At 39.6% G+C, this 18792-nt stretch overlaps 2 protein-coding genes across 2 annotated transcripts; both read right to left on the bottom strand.

The window, feature by feature from the left end:
• Nucleotides 1-928: 928 nt before the first annotated feature.
• LOC139982142 (uncharacterized) lies at nucleotides 929-4926 on the bottom strand. Its single transcript, XM_071994748.1, has 2 exons — nucleotides 4910-4926; nucleotides 929-4143 (listed from the first exon to the last, which is right to left on the bottom strand). Exon 2 carries the CDS (start codon nucleotides 3169-3171, stop codon nucleotides 2410-2412), a length of 762 nt encoding a protein of 253 aa, XP_071850849.1. The 5' UTR covers nucleotides 3172-4143; nucleotides 4910-4926; the 3' UTR covers nucleotides 929-2409.
• LOC139982512 (uncharacterized) lies at nucleotides 4124-18315 on the bottom strand. Its single transcript, XM_071995405.1, has 4 exons — nucleotides 11482-18315; nucleotides 11055-11303; nucleotides 10442-10629; nucleotides 4124-10304 (listed from the first exon to the last, which is right to left on the bottom strand). The coding sequence occupies exons 1-4, from the start codon at nucleotides 11628-11630 to the stop codon at nucleotides 9085-9087; spliced, it is 1806 nt and encodes a 601-aa protein (XP_071851506.1). The 5' UTR covers nucleotides 11631-18315; the 3' UTR covers nucleotides 4124-9084.
• Nucleotides 18316-18792: the final 477 nt, after the last annotated feature.

Here is an 18792-nt window from a genome sequence, read left to right as displayed (position 1 = left end):
TCATAAAAGATAACAGAGGGTGGGGGAATTTACAAGAGTTTACAGCTCCACAATATTTATGTGACTCCTTACAACTATCTGATGGTTTGTAAGTAATTGTGAATGAACATTTTATTCTTACTTACTTTATAATGTGAACTTTGTAAACGTCAGTTAATGCAAAAGAGTTATAGTGGTGAAAAGTAAATAATGAAGTTGATTTAGTGTACAGTAAATATCAAAAGATTCTGCATTGCTAAATTGGAATGCAACATTATGATGAAGGTATAGTTAGCTGGCGCGTCAAACGTTCAGAGTGATAAAAGGTTTATCATTCTATAAATTTTATTGAGTGACTTTTAGCAATATCCTGCACTTTTTAATATTATTTTCCCTTTTCCTTTTTTTCATTTTTATAGGTCGAACATGGTGAGAATATGTGCAATAGCAGGATGTTCAAACAGCACGAATACATATTTCTGTTTAGTAAAATTTTAACTACAACTTAGATACTTAAGTGTTAAGAAACAGAACAATATTGGTGACAGTATAACTCTTATCGGAGTAAAGTTTCCATTGTGGAATTGTATTTCTTTGATTCAAAACTGAAAAGGTTGGTCACAATATTTAAAGTAATGTTTATAACAGTTTATTTAGTATTAACACATAGAAAAGAAAGATGTCTATGTATACAAATTAAAGCCTAACATGTTTATCTCCAGGAACCTTACTATTTTCAGTTTGCAAATAGCATATATCGACTATTTATACTGTTATGTACAAAGCGAAATCATATCAACTTTATTCTTAATATTAAGCTAATATTTTCTTATATTGCTGCTGAATATAAAATTGAAAGTCAGTGAATCATACACATTCAGTTGCAACCTTTCCCAACAGTAATGAAAACTTTGAATAAACACCAGCCAGTGACTATAACATATTTTTAAATCATGCACAACCTCTTGTTTGTTATAAACATAAAATAATCAACTGATGGTCATATGAAAACCTACTTGGCAGGATTAGTTTTCAGTGACCATTCATTTCCCTTTACCTATACTACTCCCATAGCATAGTGTTCCTTGTTACCCATTATTATGTTACGAACAGAAGCGTAACATCATGTCAACTATATATTAATTTTTTTTGGGGGGGGGGGGTGTGGACGGACTTCGCCTGCAAATTTTCAATACGGGTTTGCCCTGAGAAATGTAATTTTTTGCACTGTCATGGTCACGTTTTGTTTTATTATACTTGGGGGTTGAACCACTCCCCCATTAAATAAATTATGTCATAGTGACATAAGATCTAAGAAAAAAAATTAACAAATGCATCTTGTTCTCTTAGAAATCAGAGCAACATATATATATGTGACTAATGGCAATGAAAGTAAATTGAATAATAAATCATGATTTGACAAGAAACCAAAAAATCCATTTGTCATTGACCTATGTAAAATCTACAGAACATAAGCTACTATTTTTAAGGCAAATACCATAACCCAAAAATATTCTAAGTTAAAGATTGTTAAGAAAAAAAATACAATTTAAGCTTTTAGAAGAAATTAAAATGCTGATACCAGGCTCTTAATCGGAATTATATGGTAAATATGTATTACTATTATTGGCAATATCCAAAGAAATGAGCTTAAGGGGCAATTGTGGTTAAATCAGGTGTTTCTTTGATGGTTGATTTACCCCACTTATATATGGCTCACACATGCAGTTCATATATCATTGTATAGCATATTACGTGAGGAATATTCTAACGTCAATTATTTATGCATGGTTGCTATGGTAACAAAGCAGGGCTTCCTGATTGGCTAAAAAGCATTACGGCTCTAACTAGAACACTGGACTTCTGATCAAGTCCATTTTTGGGTCGATGGTATATAATGATGTTACGCACGGAACCATCAATCCCGAATTTTCGAAAAGATTCTTCGGTTGCTTTTGCAACCGGATTATTAGCCAATCAGGAGATTTTCCAGGATAATTCGAAAAGTGAACAAGATATCCAAAAAAACTCTTCATGGTACCACAGCTATATACTTCTTGTGATTACCTGTGCAAAATTCCATGATCATTGGACCTTAGGGTATTGAGATACAGTCGTTCCCGTTCGCGATTTCATGATTTTTAGTAAATCGCGTTTAAAGTTAGCACTCTCTTCACAGTGCATGTATTGCATTCATGTAATGCTGATGGTCCAGTTTAACCCAGTCAATGTGGCAGATGTGATTAATAAGGTTACTGGTAATTGTTATAGGAATAGTACATGGTTTAACTATGTTAATATGTTACTTTTATTCACTTAGCAAGATGTATGTATTTGGCTGCTCGGAGATCAATTCTTGAATTATTGAACACAACCATCAGTACTGTTCGGGTAATGAAATTCAGTTCGAGCAAGTCTGTTCACTGTGAATTACACAGAAGACGCAGGTGAGATGAGAGGTTCATCATCCTCTGATTGCCAGCCCTTGTCATCAACATTTGCCACTAGAATATTGTCATCAGAATCCCACTGGTCAGTGGTGGTTCGAGCGAGTGGTACGTTGTCAGCGAGTGGTTCGTCGTCTTCGGAGTCCCACTTATCAGGCTCCACTAATCCTGAGAATAGAGCCCGTCCATACGTCTTCCCTTCGTCTTTCTTCATCCGCTCTTCCTCAACAGCCTTTTTCTTCGTGAGCACTGTTCTAATGCCTTTCTGCTGCTCCGAAGCTCTGTACAATGAATCTCTGACTCGTCTAGCATCCTTCTCGATGGACGCAGCCTGCGTGTGTTCTTCGTATGGCAAACTCATATGATCCAATATGGCCTGTCTGCCTATGTGTGAACCACTATTCCACTGTAGAACTGCCAGCTTGGTGCCTACCTGAATTTCAGTAGGACCACGCCACAGAAATTTCGGACATCTTTTCCAGATAAGAGCGTTCAAGGACTCGTTCTGATTCTGAGTATACCCATTCAGGCAACGTTCAAGTAGAACTGGATCCGAAAGTCTGACAAAAGTTGGCATGAGCAGGTCCAGGAAGATTGGGTCCAGATGATGTAGCTTGTCCTCCATGGATTTGGTGCGTTTGAACTGACACCAACTTTCTTCTGAATCTGGGCAATAGCTATGCCGTTCTGCATCGTCAGCCAGCTTGACCTCGTGGTACAATACAGCCAGTATGGCACGTCGCATGGTCTCAACCCCCAATTTTACTTCTTGCGTATTGTCAAGTGACACTCTCTTCACTTTTCGACGAATAGCATTGCGGTACAATTCGCTCAGACGGGAGATGACCGCCTTTAGGTCCAGATGTCATTCGACCGGATCCTCCTCCGATGAACTTCCCATCACCGAGCTTGCCTTTGTTTGGCTTATTCACATTCTCGAGGTTCCGATACATGCGTTTTCCTACATGGCCGATGCAATCTAGCTTTATGACATTGTCACCATATGTAGATTTCATATCCGCATGTGCCTTGCTATCACCATCACACACCATCCACTTATAAATAAGTTTATGTTTGTCAATTCACCTGTTCCACATAACATGAGCAGCATAGGTCTCCATTCCAGGGCTAGATCCTGTGTAGTTCTTCTGGCATACCGGCTTATGATTGTCATACCATGCCTCAAAATTTTCATCAGCCTGGTCCTGCTTTGAGCATGGACCACAAAGTTTGGAAAGAGTTATCCTGTCCAAAACCTTCCCGGTATCCATCGATATGACAACTCCGATGCCATGGTTTGCTGTGAACCCTCGTTTTGACCATGTGCCATCAAAACTAACACACACCTCGATATTGTCATCGGCTTTCAAGGAATTATTTTCTTCCATCATCAGTGATCTGAGCTCTTCTGCAGCCTGGTGCATATTACTTTCAGCAGCCCTATCTGATGCCTGGAGGACTTTGGCAGCATGTTGGCCAAATTGGCGTCCACATACTGGTGGCGGTATGTTCAGTATTGCACATAGGTCTGATGGTCCTTGTCGTCCTGCACCGATTTCGATGGAGGCATACGTAGAGCGACGGTTAATGTCGAACAGACGCTTGTTAGAGGGTAAAGTTCTCAACGGTGTTCCAGTGGTGCATACTGAACAACACATATATAAGGTGGAGGCCAGTCCTTCGCGACTACGTGGATCTTCCCGGAGTATAATCTCTCCTTCAGAAGTAAAAAGAAGAAAAATACTGTCCCAGCTGTGCTTAGTGTAATACCAGGCAGGCAGACACATCCTCTCTGGATTGGCCCTATTGTAACTGTCAAGATTGGGAATGTGTGTATTACTATTAGTTTTAGGGGGCTTATGGCTACAGCACAATATTCAACGGAGCCTTTCGCTTTTGTCATCATATGCCATTTCATAACGGTGCACATTCAGCCTAGTCCATGCCATTTTACTGAAGGGTATTGTGGGGAAAAAATGGGCAGGGCCTTCGGTCACCTATATACCATTTCAAATTATAACTGAACACGTTGTCCTGGCCTAACCGAGGCATTTTCATCCGTAGGCTAGCAGCAAAAGATTTGAAAACCATCGCATGCCACACTGACTTTCTGCAGCTCATGCCTCAATTCAAGTCACATTTCCTAACATATGAAGGGAACAATGTGTAAAAATTATGCTACTTTATACTACTATTTATAACCCTATCTATATGCCCATATATACCTATAGCCTTGGGCTTCCATGTTACTATGCACTGTCACTTGTAAACAAAGAATGGTTCATCCCCTTAGGGATATCATTATCACTAATACCAGTTTTGCTAAAAACTCATCTGAACCCATAGGTACTGGTATCATTGATTATTTCTGGATTATTCCAGCATAAACATGAGATTTATGATTTATTCATCAACTGTAAGGAAATAATGTATGGTTAGGTCATACAAATATATCACGAATCTGAAACCAATTGTAATCTCACCTCCAGGGCAAAGGTGCACCGTCAGTAAGGCCTCAGACAGTTGGTGCATATCCATGAATCGAAAGCCTTCTGGAACTTCCAATCGACTTGAGAGATTTCATTGTTTTTGAAGTTGTTCCTCTTTTCTTAGATCCAGCTCCCAGCTTGTTAGAGCTGGCAGTCGACAACTTAAGCTCCACTTCAGGTGGTAAAATGGTTGGCGTTGTAGCACTGCCACTGGCAATGTCTCCAGTAGTCGGTGTATCTGGGGGGTTTTCAGCTGGAATTCCTTCTTGGATTTTACTGCTTTTCGGTGAACCTCTGAATTTATGAAGGACACCAAAGCGTTTTCTTGATTTGACGATTTTGATACTTTTCCGCACAAATAATGACGATATGTAGTCGATGGGAGCTGATATAATTTCTCTCCAAAATCACACTCAACAATTCAGTAGCATGGCCATCTTGGAAATGTTTTTGGGGATTCCCTGACATTCACCCATAGATGGCAGCATTTAACAATTATTATTTATTGAATTTCATATAGCGCAGCCCCAACAAAGTTGTCGGTTGCGCTTTACAACAAAATACTAAGAAAGAATAAACCATTCAAAAGAAAATAAAATCTCAAATGGCGTAGAAAAATATACTAGATGAATGTACAAAAATATACAATTGCTAAGAAAGACAAAGAGAAAAATAGAAAATGCAAAATGTTATAAAAAATCTAAAAGAAAATTAAAAAAATATGAAATAGAATGAATAGAAATACTAAAAAATTGAAAAATTTAGTATAACAGTTATTAGCTAGGAAATAAATATGTTTTGAGTTATCTTTTAAAAATTGCAAGATTCTCAGATTGTTTGACATGGTTAGGTAATTTATTCCATTGCTCGGCGCCAAATACACTTATTGCTCTTGAAGCAAAAGTGACCCTCTGTGTTCGTGGAATGATCAGTTTAAAAAGAATATTATTTGAACGTAGAGACCTACTTGATTGTGGAGCTAAAGTGAATCTAGATATAAGATATTGAGGAGCAGATTTATCAACAACGCATTTAAAGACCAGCGTTAATATTTTGTGCAGAATTCTTTGTCTGATGGGAAGCCAATGCAACTCCTTTAAAGCTTCAGAAGCACTATCCTCCTTTCCTCTTTCCAGAACAAGTTTGGCAGCCATGTTTTGAATTCTCTGAAGCATCATAATAACAACATTTGGTAGATTAGCATAGAGGGAGTTAGCATAATCTAAGTGACTTATCACTAGTCCTAAAACAAATAGTATGGCATGCATCCTTGGTTAGTAAGTGTCTTATGTTTCTTACAAGTCGGAGTCCTGCAATGGCAGCTCTACATTTGGCAGCAATGTGAGTCTTCAACGTTAAATGAGAGTCCAGATATGCGCCTAAATATTTTACACAATTTGAACTATTTACGGTAGTGTTATTGATACAAATACTGTCTAAAGCACACTTAGATAATAATTTTTTCGATCCAACTTGTATGTATTCAGTTTTAGTTTCGTTCAGTTTTAGTCTATTTTCGTCCATCCAAACTTTCACATCCCTCATAGTTCTTGAAATTTCATTTGTGACTGTGTTTGCCTCATCGAAGGTTGGTTTAAGCGATTGTTTAATTGCATGATCATCCGCATAGCCATGTAATTGGAATGAATCTGGAATGACGTATCGCAATGTGCTTGCATATGCCGAGTACAAAACAGGTCCTAACAGGCTTCCTTGTGGGACACTGAAATCCAGTCTTTTGGAAGATGATAATGACCCATTGATGTTTACACAACATTGTCTGTCAGAGAGATAATTTGCAAACCATTCTAAAGACATTTCACCAAGCCCATATTCATTTCCTAGCACCTCCAATAACACTTTGTGGTCTACAGTATCAAACGCAGCTGTTTCTCCATGGCCCATAACAAGTCGTCCAATAAGCTTACGAGAGCAGTCTCACAGCTGAAATTAGCTCGGTATGCAGACTGATATGATGGAAGAGGAGCCGATGACTGAAAGTGCGAATTCAGCTGTCCAAGTACCACTTTTTCGACTACTTTGGAAAGAGAAGGGAGATTACTTACTGGTTTGTAGTTTGACACGCCATGCTTTTTGATTAATGGTCGAATGATTGCTTTTTTCCATTCATTACCATTTTCCATAGAAAAATTTACAATCTTTGTAAGAGGGCTAATGACCACTCCCAAGACAGGCTTCAAGAGTGGTGTTGGTAAGATGTCAGACTTACAAGTTTTCGATGACATACTGCTTATAATACTAGCAAGTTCATCTTCTGTCACAATTGTAAAGGCAGTAAGATTTTGCGATATTTCTCTCATGGGCGGCTTGTAAAGTTCATTGTCATGAAGGTCGTTTCTTATACTGATCTTTTGTATAAAAAAATCAGCAAAACTATTTGCAAGCGTATCATCATCTCCAAAGTCCGATGGCAATGGGTTATTAGCTTCTTGACCGGTGATTCTTTTAACCAGCGAGTAAAGGCGCTTTGTGTCTTTGCCGATTTCCTGAATTGAGTCGCTAATAATATTTTCTTTTGCCAACTTAAGCATGGAAGAATATTTTGATTTTTCTTTTCTAAATGATGTCCACGTTTCAGCAGATTTCCTTCTCTTCCAAATTTGCTTTGTTTCTCACCAATTGCTTTTGCTTTTTAAGTTCTGTTGTAAACCAAGGTTTCATTTTGCGTACACTAACGACTTTATTGATCAGTGGGGCATGATCATCTAAAACAGACGTAAGATTTTCATTGAAATTTGCTACATAATCATCAATATGTTCTACCGTGGGTGGGTTCTCTTTGAATCTGGTTTCGAGATCAGACGAAAAAAACTCTAAATCAATCGCTTTGAGTTTTCTAAAGGTGATTCTCTTTTGATGACGTTTGACTTTCTCCTTTAGATTTAAGGAAAATACAATAAAACGATGATCACACAAGAATGGTCCCATTTTACATTCATCGAATATTGAATCGAGCATGTGAAAAGCATCCTCAACAAAGACTAAGTCAAGGGTATTACCGTGGCGGTGTGTAAACTCGTCGACTTTTTGGGAAAATCCAAGAGCATTCATCATTTCTATAAAATGTTGGGCTGATGAATCGCTTTTGTCATTTACGTGCATGTTGAAATCCCCAACAAGTATAACATATTTGACTTGACTGGCTGATTCCACTATATGCTGACTAAAATCGTGACAAAAGTCATTCGCTGTGACACCCGGGACTGATGGTGGGCGATAGATAATAAAAATGTTAAATTTTGTTTCGTAAGCTCCCAATGACCAAATTTTGCAAGGTCAATGTGATATTCATTGGTATTAAGCTGCGAGCATTGAGCGCGTGAGATATCATCGTCTGAATTCACCCATGCTTCAGTGACACATAGCATATCCATTTTATTCTCGGTGATGAAATCATATACAAGAAAATCTTTATTCTTTATGGATCTTGCATTCACTAGGCCCCCCAATCAAATGTTTTGTGGGAATACTCTTGCTCAAGAGACCTGATGATTGTTCACCCTGGTTAAGAAAATGGAGATTAACATCAGAAGGGGGCTTTGTCTCAATCAAAATGTTGTTATGATAAGATAAATTGCACACCACAGACTTGAATATATTCTTTCCAGCTTTTGAGCCTCTTCGAATTCCTTTTCGAATTCGAATTCCTTCTCTTGGTATTCCAAGCTGTCGTACTGTCTCTATCCATGGCGCACTGTTTGCACTACTCTGTGTGCTATTGCTTAAACTTAACAATAAAGCACGGCTCAAAGCCCTAAGTGAGCTTTGTAGTTGTAGCAGAACCGGTTCAAAACAGATAAACCACAGTAAAATCTATGGTGTAAAAATAACGGAACTTCAACAATGTTTATAGGTTTGGAGTATTGAGGGCTGAGAATAGTCAAACAACTGGGGCATTTCTCTGAGATTAAAGGGCCTATTTAGGGCCAGAAAACGCCACTCACGGTTTGAAAAATCTACTTCCGGTTTGTGGCAAACATGGTCAACTTAATTAAGAAGCTAAGGCCTAGATTCAATGCAATGTTATTTATTCCCCTCCAGGAGTCTTCTAAACATGTCAAAGAGTGTAAAAATACCAAAAATGAAATTTGCTACAAAATTCAGAATTTGCATATTTTTGCCGACAACAGCCCCGTTAAAAATGGAAGTTATGTAGCAGTTAAGGTTTTAGCATAAATAGAAGTAAAAAAGAACGAAGTAGACTTTAACATTTCTTGCCAGATTTGTTTGTTAAAATATATTCTTTCTCTGACATAGCCATGGGTTGAAAATACAAAAAAGTCACACCATTGTGTCTTGGTTACTCTAAGCTGCATCTGAACTTGGAAGTAATAGCCATGTGATCTTTTCAAAACAGTATTACCTTTGTCATCATCATCTACCAAGTATGCAACACAATCTGAGGAAGGAATCTGGTCACAAATTGACAGTGGGCATTTAATCTCCAACAGTCCCGTACCACAACACTTACACTTCACAATCCCATCTGGTGTGGCGGCTAAATAAATTAATTGAAGGTGTACAAAAAGTCCACACTCGGTCACCGTGGTGGATGGGTGGCCATGGGTACGCATAACTGAAACATAATTATTCCTGGCTTGTGACTCCATCTCTCTGCCATACTTCAGGGCAGGCAAGTCTGGATTGGGAGATGAAATCCCTGAAATTAAATTGACCAAACCGGTTGTGTCAACCGGTGACTTTGATTTGCTAATTGTTCTTACACGGTTGACAACTGCACGAACGTTAGAGGCAGTAAGTCTCCCTTGCCTTTGCGCAATCCATGTTGGGTTGTTTGCTTGCCCTCTCGTCTCTTCGATTTGTTTCACCTGTTCATCAGTGAAAACCGAAGGCTTTTCAAAGAAATTGTCCATTGTTCTAGCAAGTGTTGTGATGTGAGGTTGGATGCAAGCGGTCGTAGAGACATCCACTGTACATTCAATGTTTACATCACTTTCAGTAGCGTAATTTGGTAGCGTAATTTGACCAATATCAACTTGTTGCAGGAACCATGCATCTGGACAAGCTGGCAACAGGTGGTTGGTCAGCAGGCTGAGAGCTGGAGTAGCTTTGTCCTTTTGGTTGGGGCTGAACAACTGGCGCTCGGGAGGATTGATTGGCGACTGCAAACTTAAAAGCAGAATAAAAACAAAATGATTTAATTTCATTTCAGTAGCATAACTTGGTAGGCTTAGACCAATATCCACTTGTTGGAGGAAGCATACATCTGGATATGCTGGCATAAGGTGCAGTAGTTGGTCAGCCAGCTGAGAGTTGGAGTAGCTATCTGTGTCCTTTTTTCTCTTATGTATGATGTACAAAGAATATAACGTGGCATTTGCCACGTCCAGGTCCGGGACAAGTGACAGTCACAGCTATTATAAAATAATGACTTAAACTTTCCTTTAACGGTAAGATATTTTTATTTTTTATATTTGCTATGATATTATCAGCAAGTCTTCAGATCTTAATTAAAACACCAGTTATTTTCTTTTAATTCCTTACCATGTTTTGAAAAGTGAGGCTTACTCCAGTCCATATCAGCCACCCTCTTTGGTTCAACATTCTTCTTTGCACCATACCTGTTCCAGGCACACGCCTGACCAGTAACAGAGCGTCGGGTGCGGCCTGTCCTCCAAGCTAAATCTACTTTATATAGTATGGCTCCCACATGGTTGCACGACAATCCAAGCCTGTAGTAAGAAAGATAAAAATGTGTTTTTAATTATGAAGTTAAACGTTCTTTTGAAACACTTTTTAAAATTATACATATATGGGTTCCAGCTGGAACCCAAACATTGTTAAGTGAAGGGTTCCGACCTGAACCGAGTTCCAGTACACCCCTAAAAAAGGGGATTGAAGGGCCAAAATAAAAATGCCTTCATTTTTTCATATGACTTGGCATGCAGTTCTGGTATGGTTTTATTTACTTTTTTTGGTTTGATATTGAAATTTAGATTTATAAAATTGATGCAGTTTCTACTGAACAAGGGCCCAGGCTTGTACTTTATGTTTTATTTATGACCTCTGTTTGAATATCTCAAGACATATGATTGCTTGCAGACTTAACCCATTCAGATATTGTCTGCTGATCTGAAAGTGAAACTATGAAACTTACCCAGCAAAACAGGTACAATATCCACGCATGATCTTTCCAGAAGATTTCTCCAGACAAATCCAAGCTTTCCAAGGAATATTGTTGATCCGCTGCGATGGTGTACACTCTGCCTTTAAAAAGCACAACCTTGACTCGGCAGAAATGGCATTGTAATATATTTCTCCGAGCCACCCAGACTCTAAATAGCTGAAGGCTTTACCATCTTTGTAGTCCGTCATGAGTCTTTGCTTCAGTTCAATATAATCCATACTGGTAAAATAATGAGCAATATCAATGTACATGCAAGGCAGCCATTTTTGCATTGCAACTTCACCTTCCCATGCAAGTGGTAAATCCGAAAAAGGATCGGGCAGGGTCTCTCCTTCAAGCTGAAGTACCGATGAGTAGTCATCTGCCTTTTCAGTTCGCGCATCTGCTATATTAACTTCAGGCAATGTTCATCTGAACGGCAGCGTACGCTAGAGCAACCAACTCTTCTTTCCGGCCACTTATCTTCAACTTTCGTTTCTTTAAAAATTCCTTCAGTCTGTCAACTTTCCAAAGTTTAAACTCTTCCAAACTTGTAGGAATATCCATCCCGAAGCGAAAAAAACCAGAGTAAATTTAGACGTAAATTATGCGATTTATGATGTTTAGTGTAGCTTAGTGTAAGTGCTCATTAAGTTAGCGTGGGTACGCGAACAGACAACTCTCGTCTCAACGAGAATATTCTTATTTGACCTCTTGACCTCCATTGCGCAATGAAAACTCTGAACTCGGTTATTACGTTGTTGCCGTTGGATTAAAATTTATTGTTTGAAAAGCTGTCGTAGTAGCGATGTACCACGTCGATGTATATCTTTATTACGTTAAGTCAAACAGCGCCGTCATCATCTGTTCTCAGCTTGTTATTAGTGCAGTTTACGTAAGTTCACGTGTGTTTATGTTGTTATCATATGCGGTTTACCCGTCAATAAAATAATTAACTATGACCAACAGAAATATGATGTTAATGTATATTTTTGCGTCGTTGTTATACTATTTTACATAGCTGTTGAATACATGTCGTTATTGCACATGAATATAACATCATTACACCAAATCACGTCGTCGTCATTTGAATTTATATAGTCATCATTGTAATACACGTTGTTGTTGTTTGATTTTGCGTTCCATATATCCGTGCTTATGGAATCCTACCTTTACACTGAGAAACTAGTCCATATGATCGACTACAACGATTTTGGAACATTGTTTCACCAGCGCCCACAGCACACTGTTTTACTGAGCTTTTTTGGCCCCAAAATCGGCAAAAATAGCGCCAAAGTAACAAGTACATTTTTCTCTTTCAACTCAGGGCCACAGCTCTGTACTGGATGCTGGGATTGAAGGTTTCAGAGGGAAGAAGAGAGGTTGGAAAGCAAAGTTTCCTGTCAGACAGGAACATTTCTCCCGTAGCACCAAACCGAGTTACTGTGCTTAAAAGACATTCTATAGGCCATATGTCACAACTTCCGTGGGATAAAACAAAATTGCACCCTCTGTTGCGACCCCGGGTTTTCCCTTCGCCTTCAAAGCCGATAAAATACAATACACTGAAGGGACCAAAAGACTACTGAGAGGTTTCTGAAAGTTAACAAAAACGATATATTAACAATGATACGATCTCCACTGATTTGTACAAGGATTCTTGGTACTATAAATTTGGAATCTCACATACAGATTTTGACAACATTATACGGCCGTTAAATTCTTAAACCTATCTTACGCTGCGCTTGCCAGCTCTCGGTTCATTTCGTAACTGTGCTGACCTCCTTGCGTCACCAACAACGATGTCGGGAGTATCCCTCATAGGCTGGTATCCCGTGACTTGGTCAGGAGCAAAACCGTTCCCCGCTGGTCCAATTTGACTTAAAGGTGGGCTCTCTCGCAATTTCCTCGTATATTATGTCCTTCACACCACCCGATTCAAAAATAATATCAATACCGGCTCGTCGCTGTTGTCTCGTAATTTCTAAGCTATCCCGTATTTACGGCTATAAGCAATAAACGGGTTTGGTTACCTGTAGCGGTGGCCTTGACGAGATTCCTGCATAGTTTCTTGTCTGTGGCCGTGTCGGTAGTATGCGGTAAATTATAACACCGCGATTTCGTGTGTGTTGTGTGCTACAAAACTCTGTTTTTTTTTTCTACGTTCAGAACTTTTCACAACTAGTGGGCTGTACAGTATATGTTACGGTCAAGCTTTGCATCAGGCGTAGTCTGTTAGTTTGACCAGGGAGCTGCTACTCTAGCAGCTCCCTGGTTTTACTACTTTAGGCCTACATTGTGAGCAAACTTTTACAGATGCGCCAAAATATTTATTTTCTAAACCACGTCAGTTTATTGCTTTACAGCGTACTGTACTCCAGAATTGACTATCATGCTTCTTGTTCCGAATGCCAAAAAGTCGTCCATGGGGTGGGGGGTTACCCAGCCCCACCATGGGGCACCTCATCACGACTGACTCGAATTACAACTCGAAATTTGATTGAATTTAAAAAAAAAAAAAAAAAAACTGTCTGCATGCATGGATCATACTCTATGCTATTGTGTGACCATATAAGCGTACGGGCTCTAGTCAACCAGGAGAGACTGTAGGAGGGGGGGGGGGGAAGGTTTTTTTGCTTGCCACAGAAAATTTAACATTGCCCGGAAGTTCCTAGCACGATTAATTCATTTCAAACTTCGACGGCAATGAAGGACAAAGGAACCATATAGGCATATGCCTGACTATAAGATCATTGTACCATCAAGAACAACTCCGAATCATCTTCTATTTGCCAATTCATAACAATGGGAAGTAAGAGGTGTGGGGGGGGGTCCGTCTTGACCCGCAAGTATAGTAAACGGTCAGCACAATAAGTGTGTAGAGCTTGGGACTAGCACGGGGAGACTTGTCAACCTTGTGAACATTTTTGGTTCCTTGCTAAAAGCAAAGGAACCTATGTATTCAGGTTGGCGTGTGTGTGTATGTATGTATGTGTGTGTGTGTGTGTGTGTGACGCTTAAGCTTGTATGCACGATAACTCAACAAGGGATTGACTGATCATGTTCAAACTTAGTGGGTGGGTGGCCCATAGTGAGTAGATGAACCCTATTGTTTTTGGTGCCCACAAAGGTCAGTTATGGTCCAAAAACCCAAAATACTAAAACTGCAATAACTCCCAGTGCCAATGTGCGACAAGGTTGATATTTTGGGACAAGTTGTGAACTGGTTAGGGAAACATTTTGAAACTTAACGGTCATGTGATGTGAGGTCACCAAAGGTCAATTAATGTTAAAAAACTAGTTTTTTTGCGATAACTTGAGAACGAATTGTCCGTTAGGGTTGGGAGTTACTTCAGTGTAATCCAATTGTCGACCCACATCTGGGTGACCCTTGACCTCAATTTGACCTCTGGTGACCTTCTCATGTTTTGGGGATTTTTAGTTTCGATGCTATTTTCAGATGTCAAAGGTACCTTCCGATCATAAATATCGATAGGTTGACCCCCGTGTGACCTTTGTGTGCGAACTTATAAGGGGTCAAAGTTTTCGGTCGGAGTTAGGATGGCTGTACAGACTTATCGTGTTGATTTTTGGAATCAGCAGATCAAACTACATTTGAAACCAAGGTCAAAAGGTCAAAGGTCACATTAGAAAAAATGTGCTTAGTTTGGGAGAAAACGGGCGAAAAAGAAAATGTTTGGTTTTGATGCTAGATTTGGATATCAAAGGTACCTTCCGATCAAAAATGTCAATGGGTTGACACCCGGGTGACCTTTGTGTGTAAAGTTATACAAGGTCAAAGTTAATTTTCAGACATTTAATGCAATAACTCCCAGGGCCAAGGTGTAACAAGGTTGATATTTTGTGGCAAGTTGGAAATGGTATAGAGGAATATTTTCAAACTTAACGGTCATGTGATCCGAGGTCATCAAAGGTCAATTAATGTTAAAAAACTAGTATTTTGGGTGAGAAAATGGGCAAAGAAAAAAATGTTTGAATTTTTACAGTTTTGATGCTATATTCACGTCTCACCAATCAAAAATGTCAATAGGTGTACCCCAGGTGACCTTTGTGTGTGAAGTTATATGAGGTCAAAGTAAATTTTCAGACATTTAGTGCAATAATTCCCAGTTCCAAGGTGTGACACAGTTGATATTTTGGGACAAGTTGCAAATGGTATAGGGGAATATTTTCAAACTTAACGGTCATGTGATCCGAGGTCACCAAAGGTCAATTAATGATAAAAAAAACTAGTATTTTGGTGATAACTTGAGAACGAACTGTCCGTTAAGGTTGGGAGTTGCCTCAATGTAATCCAGTTGTCGACCCGCATCTGGGTGACCCTTGACCTCAATTTGACCTCTGGTGACCTTTTCGTGTTTTGGGGATTTTTACAGTTTCCATGCTATTTTCAGATGTCAAAGGTGCCTTCTGATCATAAATGTCAATAGGTTGACCCCCGTGTGACCTTCGTGTGCGAAGTTATACGAGGTCAAAGTTAAAAAATATTAATGAGGTCACAGGTCAAACGTGAAAAACTCCCAAGTTGCAATAACTTGGCTACTATTTATTGGAATTTCGTCAAACTTGGTATGATATTGGTAGATAGTCTCCACACACTGATGTGTGTTGCAATTGATATCAGGGCTATGAAAAGTTTGTATGCACAATAACTCAACAAGGGAATGACCAATCATTACCATACTTGGTGAGTGGGTGGCCCATAGTAAGTACATTAACCCTGTTGATTTTGGTGCTCATTTCATGAATATTAATGAGGTCATGGGGTCAAACGTGAAATACTCCAAATTGTGCAATTACTTGGCTACTATTACTAGTCAGAATTTCGTCAAACTTGGTATCATGATAATGGTAGATAGTCTTCACACACTGATGTGTGTTGCAATTGATATCAGGGCTTAGCATTACTTTGGCAACAAAAGTTTGTGAGCATAAATTACTGTTGTTGTATTAGGGCTTTGTTAGAAATTTCCCTATGAATGGAACTAATGAACAGCAGCAAGGAACCATGAAATGTTTTCATTCTGGTTGGAGGGTGAGATGTGGGGGGGGGGGGGGTCGGCAAACTAAAAAAATTCAGGGTAAACAGAGGGAAGGAAAGCGGTGAAAAAAGAAAGAGTGAAAGACAAATGAAGGGATGGAGGAAGAAAGTAAAGAAAATGTGGTGGTGGAGGCTAGGGGTAGAGGTAGATATGATATGATATACAGAGATAGGAAAACCAAGAGCAGAAAAATGGAGTTCACTGTAGGGATGCTGTCAAATACACAACCTAAATACTTGAATTAAATATTGCACGTACCACATAAATACAGCTTTAAACATGTGATAAACATGTGATAAAAGAAGATAGGCGTAAAATGTAGCATCTTTTGAACCCTACAATGACCCCCCCACACACACACACCCCTTCCCACACACACACACCCCTTCCCACACACACACCCTTCCCCACGTTCAAATCATTTCCCCTCCTGGCAACGGAAATGAACAGCAGTATAAAAAAAAACCGATACAGTTATTTATAACCGCTGTAGATTTACGGCTTCGTCGTCCTTTACTGCGTGTAGGCCTATATACAATAATACAAAGCTGGCCATTCTCTGATTGTTTCTCCTTGATCAAAATTCCCCAACCTTGCCCGCCTTGAATTAGAGGGTGGCCAAGCTCCTGCTTCAGTCATAGCTACTATTGAACAAAATGGACGAAATAAATTTATCTCAATCTGGAGATGCAGATGTATCAATAGCTGCTGATCCAACGGTTTGTGAATGTCGTACGACCTGTCAACGAAAGTCTGGGAAAAGTGCTTGCCCCTGTCGTATGTATGATCTCTTTTGTTCAGAATCATGTAAATGTGGCACAAGAACAAGACATTGCGCAAATCGTGAACCTCTGGTAAGTACAGTAGGGGAAACAATTCTTAGTCACTGTCAATATCATAGGGGTTATGCCTATTCGCCGATATGGTGGGAACGAAGGGGACCATATATATGCAGGCTGAATTATTCGTTTGTTCTTTGAACCATACTTGATTTACCAAAGAAGGTAGCAATAAAGGATTCCATTGACATGTAATTACTATCACCCCCCCCCCCACCAAACCTCCAATTCCTTCGGTCGGATACAGCTATCAAGGCTAGGCCGGATCTTGTATTGGTCTTCAGTCGGAATGCACGCTATAACTGAACAATATAAGTTTTCAAAAAGTACCCCCTGGCAGTAGTTACTCTCCAAATTGTTCTCAGATATTCTAAATGAACACACAATATGACCTAATGTTTTAGTTGGGTAAATTTAGCTCCAAGGTGGTAATAAAAACATGTTAAGAGTTTTTAGCTCATACCAGCATGCTGGTGTGAGCTATTGTTACAGTGCGGCGTCTATCACTCTATCCGTCAACAATTGGTAAAACCGCTCCCACTCGCACAGTGTTTGATGGAATTTCATGAAACTTGGACACAAGGACCATTGGGTATAGGGTCATCAGAGATGGTCCGAAATTTGGGGTATTTGGGGTGAAAGGTCACCTGTGGGCCGAAATGGGCCATTCTGCGGAAATACGCAAAATGCTTCTTCTCCTACAGATTCCATGGTACAATGTTGAGGGTTTGTCACGATAGTACTATGGAAGGTTTACCTTCAGGGTGTTGATGAATTTGAGATCAAAGATCAACTAGGGGTCTTTTGTGGCCCGGGCCGCGGCCCTATATTTTCAAATTGCTCCTGTTCGTACAGTGTATGGCCAGTTATAATGAAACTTGGTCACAACGTTCCTCGGGATGAGAGTTACGAGGGGTGTTGGGAAAATTGAGGTCAAATGTCATTTAGGGGGTCATGCTTTGTAATATTGTCAAATATCTCAATCTCCTCAAGATTTTGATGGATCATATTCAAAGTTGAACTGATGATTGTTGGATTGTGAATGAATAAGGTGATGCCTAATAATTTTTGGTCAAAAGTTAATTAATTACAATTAATCCCCATTGTTTAAAACAAATCTGAGCCTTCACCTTTTGCCAAAGCTCCTTTAATTTGTCTTCCAGTTTCTGCAGTGTTTGTTTACATTTGTGGTTAAGCTCTGCAGAGGCTGTTAGTGGAATTAAAGCAGGACTGGCAGTTGTTATTAACTGTTGAACTGTAAGCATGAGAGCCCAATAGCTAATCAGCACTTGCCGATTCTTAGATGTCTTTGAGCCTGAGGTATGTAGGCAGCCAGCCAAAATTTTGGCAAGGAGTGCTTTTTACGTGACCCGTCATACGGGATACAAAACGTCACGGCCAAACGGCACTACCAAACCATCCCATTCTTACAAACGAACCTCGGGTCAAGCGAGCCAAAAAAAAAATACATACGCTCACCGACCTGCAGAGACAAAACGCCCAACCCCCCCCCCTGAAATATTAAAAAACTACAAAAGGACGACCAGCACGCAGCGAAACAAAACACCCTTCCCCAGCACACCACCGTCCAAAAAAGGCAGCCCTAGATAAACGGCGAAAATCGCCTTCGACCTGAAGGCGAATGTCACACTTCACCGCCTCCAGGACTGCCTGCCAACTGGCAAATTTCCCCCTAAAAACAACATCACATCTATTCCTCCAAATAAGTTTTTTTACAACAGAACAAACATAAATAATACGCTGCAACACAGCAACGGAACAAACTGGAGGATCTAATCCATACAAAACAAAACCCTGTCCTACCGA

Source organism: Apostichopus japonicus, chromosome 16 (assembly GCF_037975245.1).
Source record: "Apostichopus japonicus isolate 1M-3 chromosome 16, ASM3797524v1, whole genome shotgun sequence".
Classification (NCBI taxonomy): domain Eukaryota; kingdom Metazoa; phylum Echinodermata; class Holothuroidea; order Aspidochirotida; family Stichopodidae; genus Apostichopus; species Apostichopus japonicus.
Note: the sequence above shows the minus strand (reverse complement) of the source record. Positions and strands in the feature narration are given on the sequence as shown.

Coding starts and splice junctions, on each gene's coding strand:
- LOC139982512 (XM_071995405.1), bottom strand. CDS start 11,630: ATGGATATTCCTACAAGTTTGGAAGAGTTTAAACTTTGGAAAGTTGAC. Junction 11,304..11,481: donor GTTCAGATGAACATTGCCTG/AAGTTAATATAG, acceptor TTATTTTACCAG/TATGGATTATATTGAACTGA. Junction 10,305..10,441: donor GCCTCACTTTTCAAAACATG/GTAAGGAATTAA, acceptor AATAGCTGTGAC/TGTCACTTGTCCCGGACCTG.
- LOC139982142 (XM_071994748.1), bottom strand. CDS start 3,171: ATGCGACGTGCCATACTGGCTGTATTGTACCACGAGGTCAAGCTGGCT.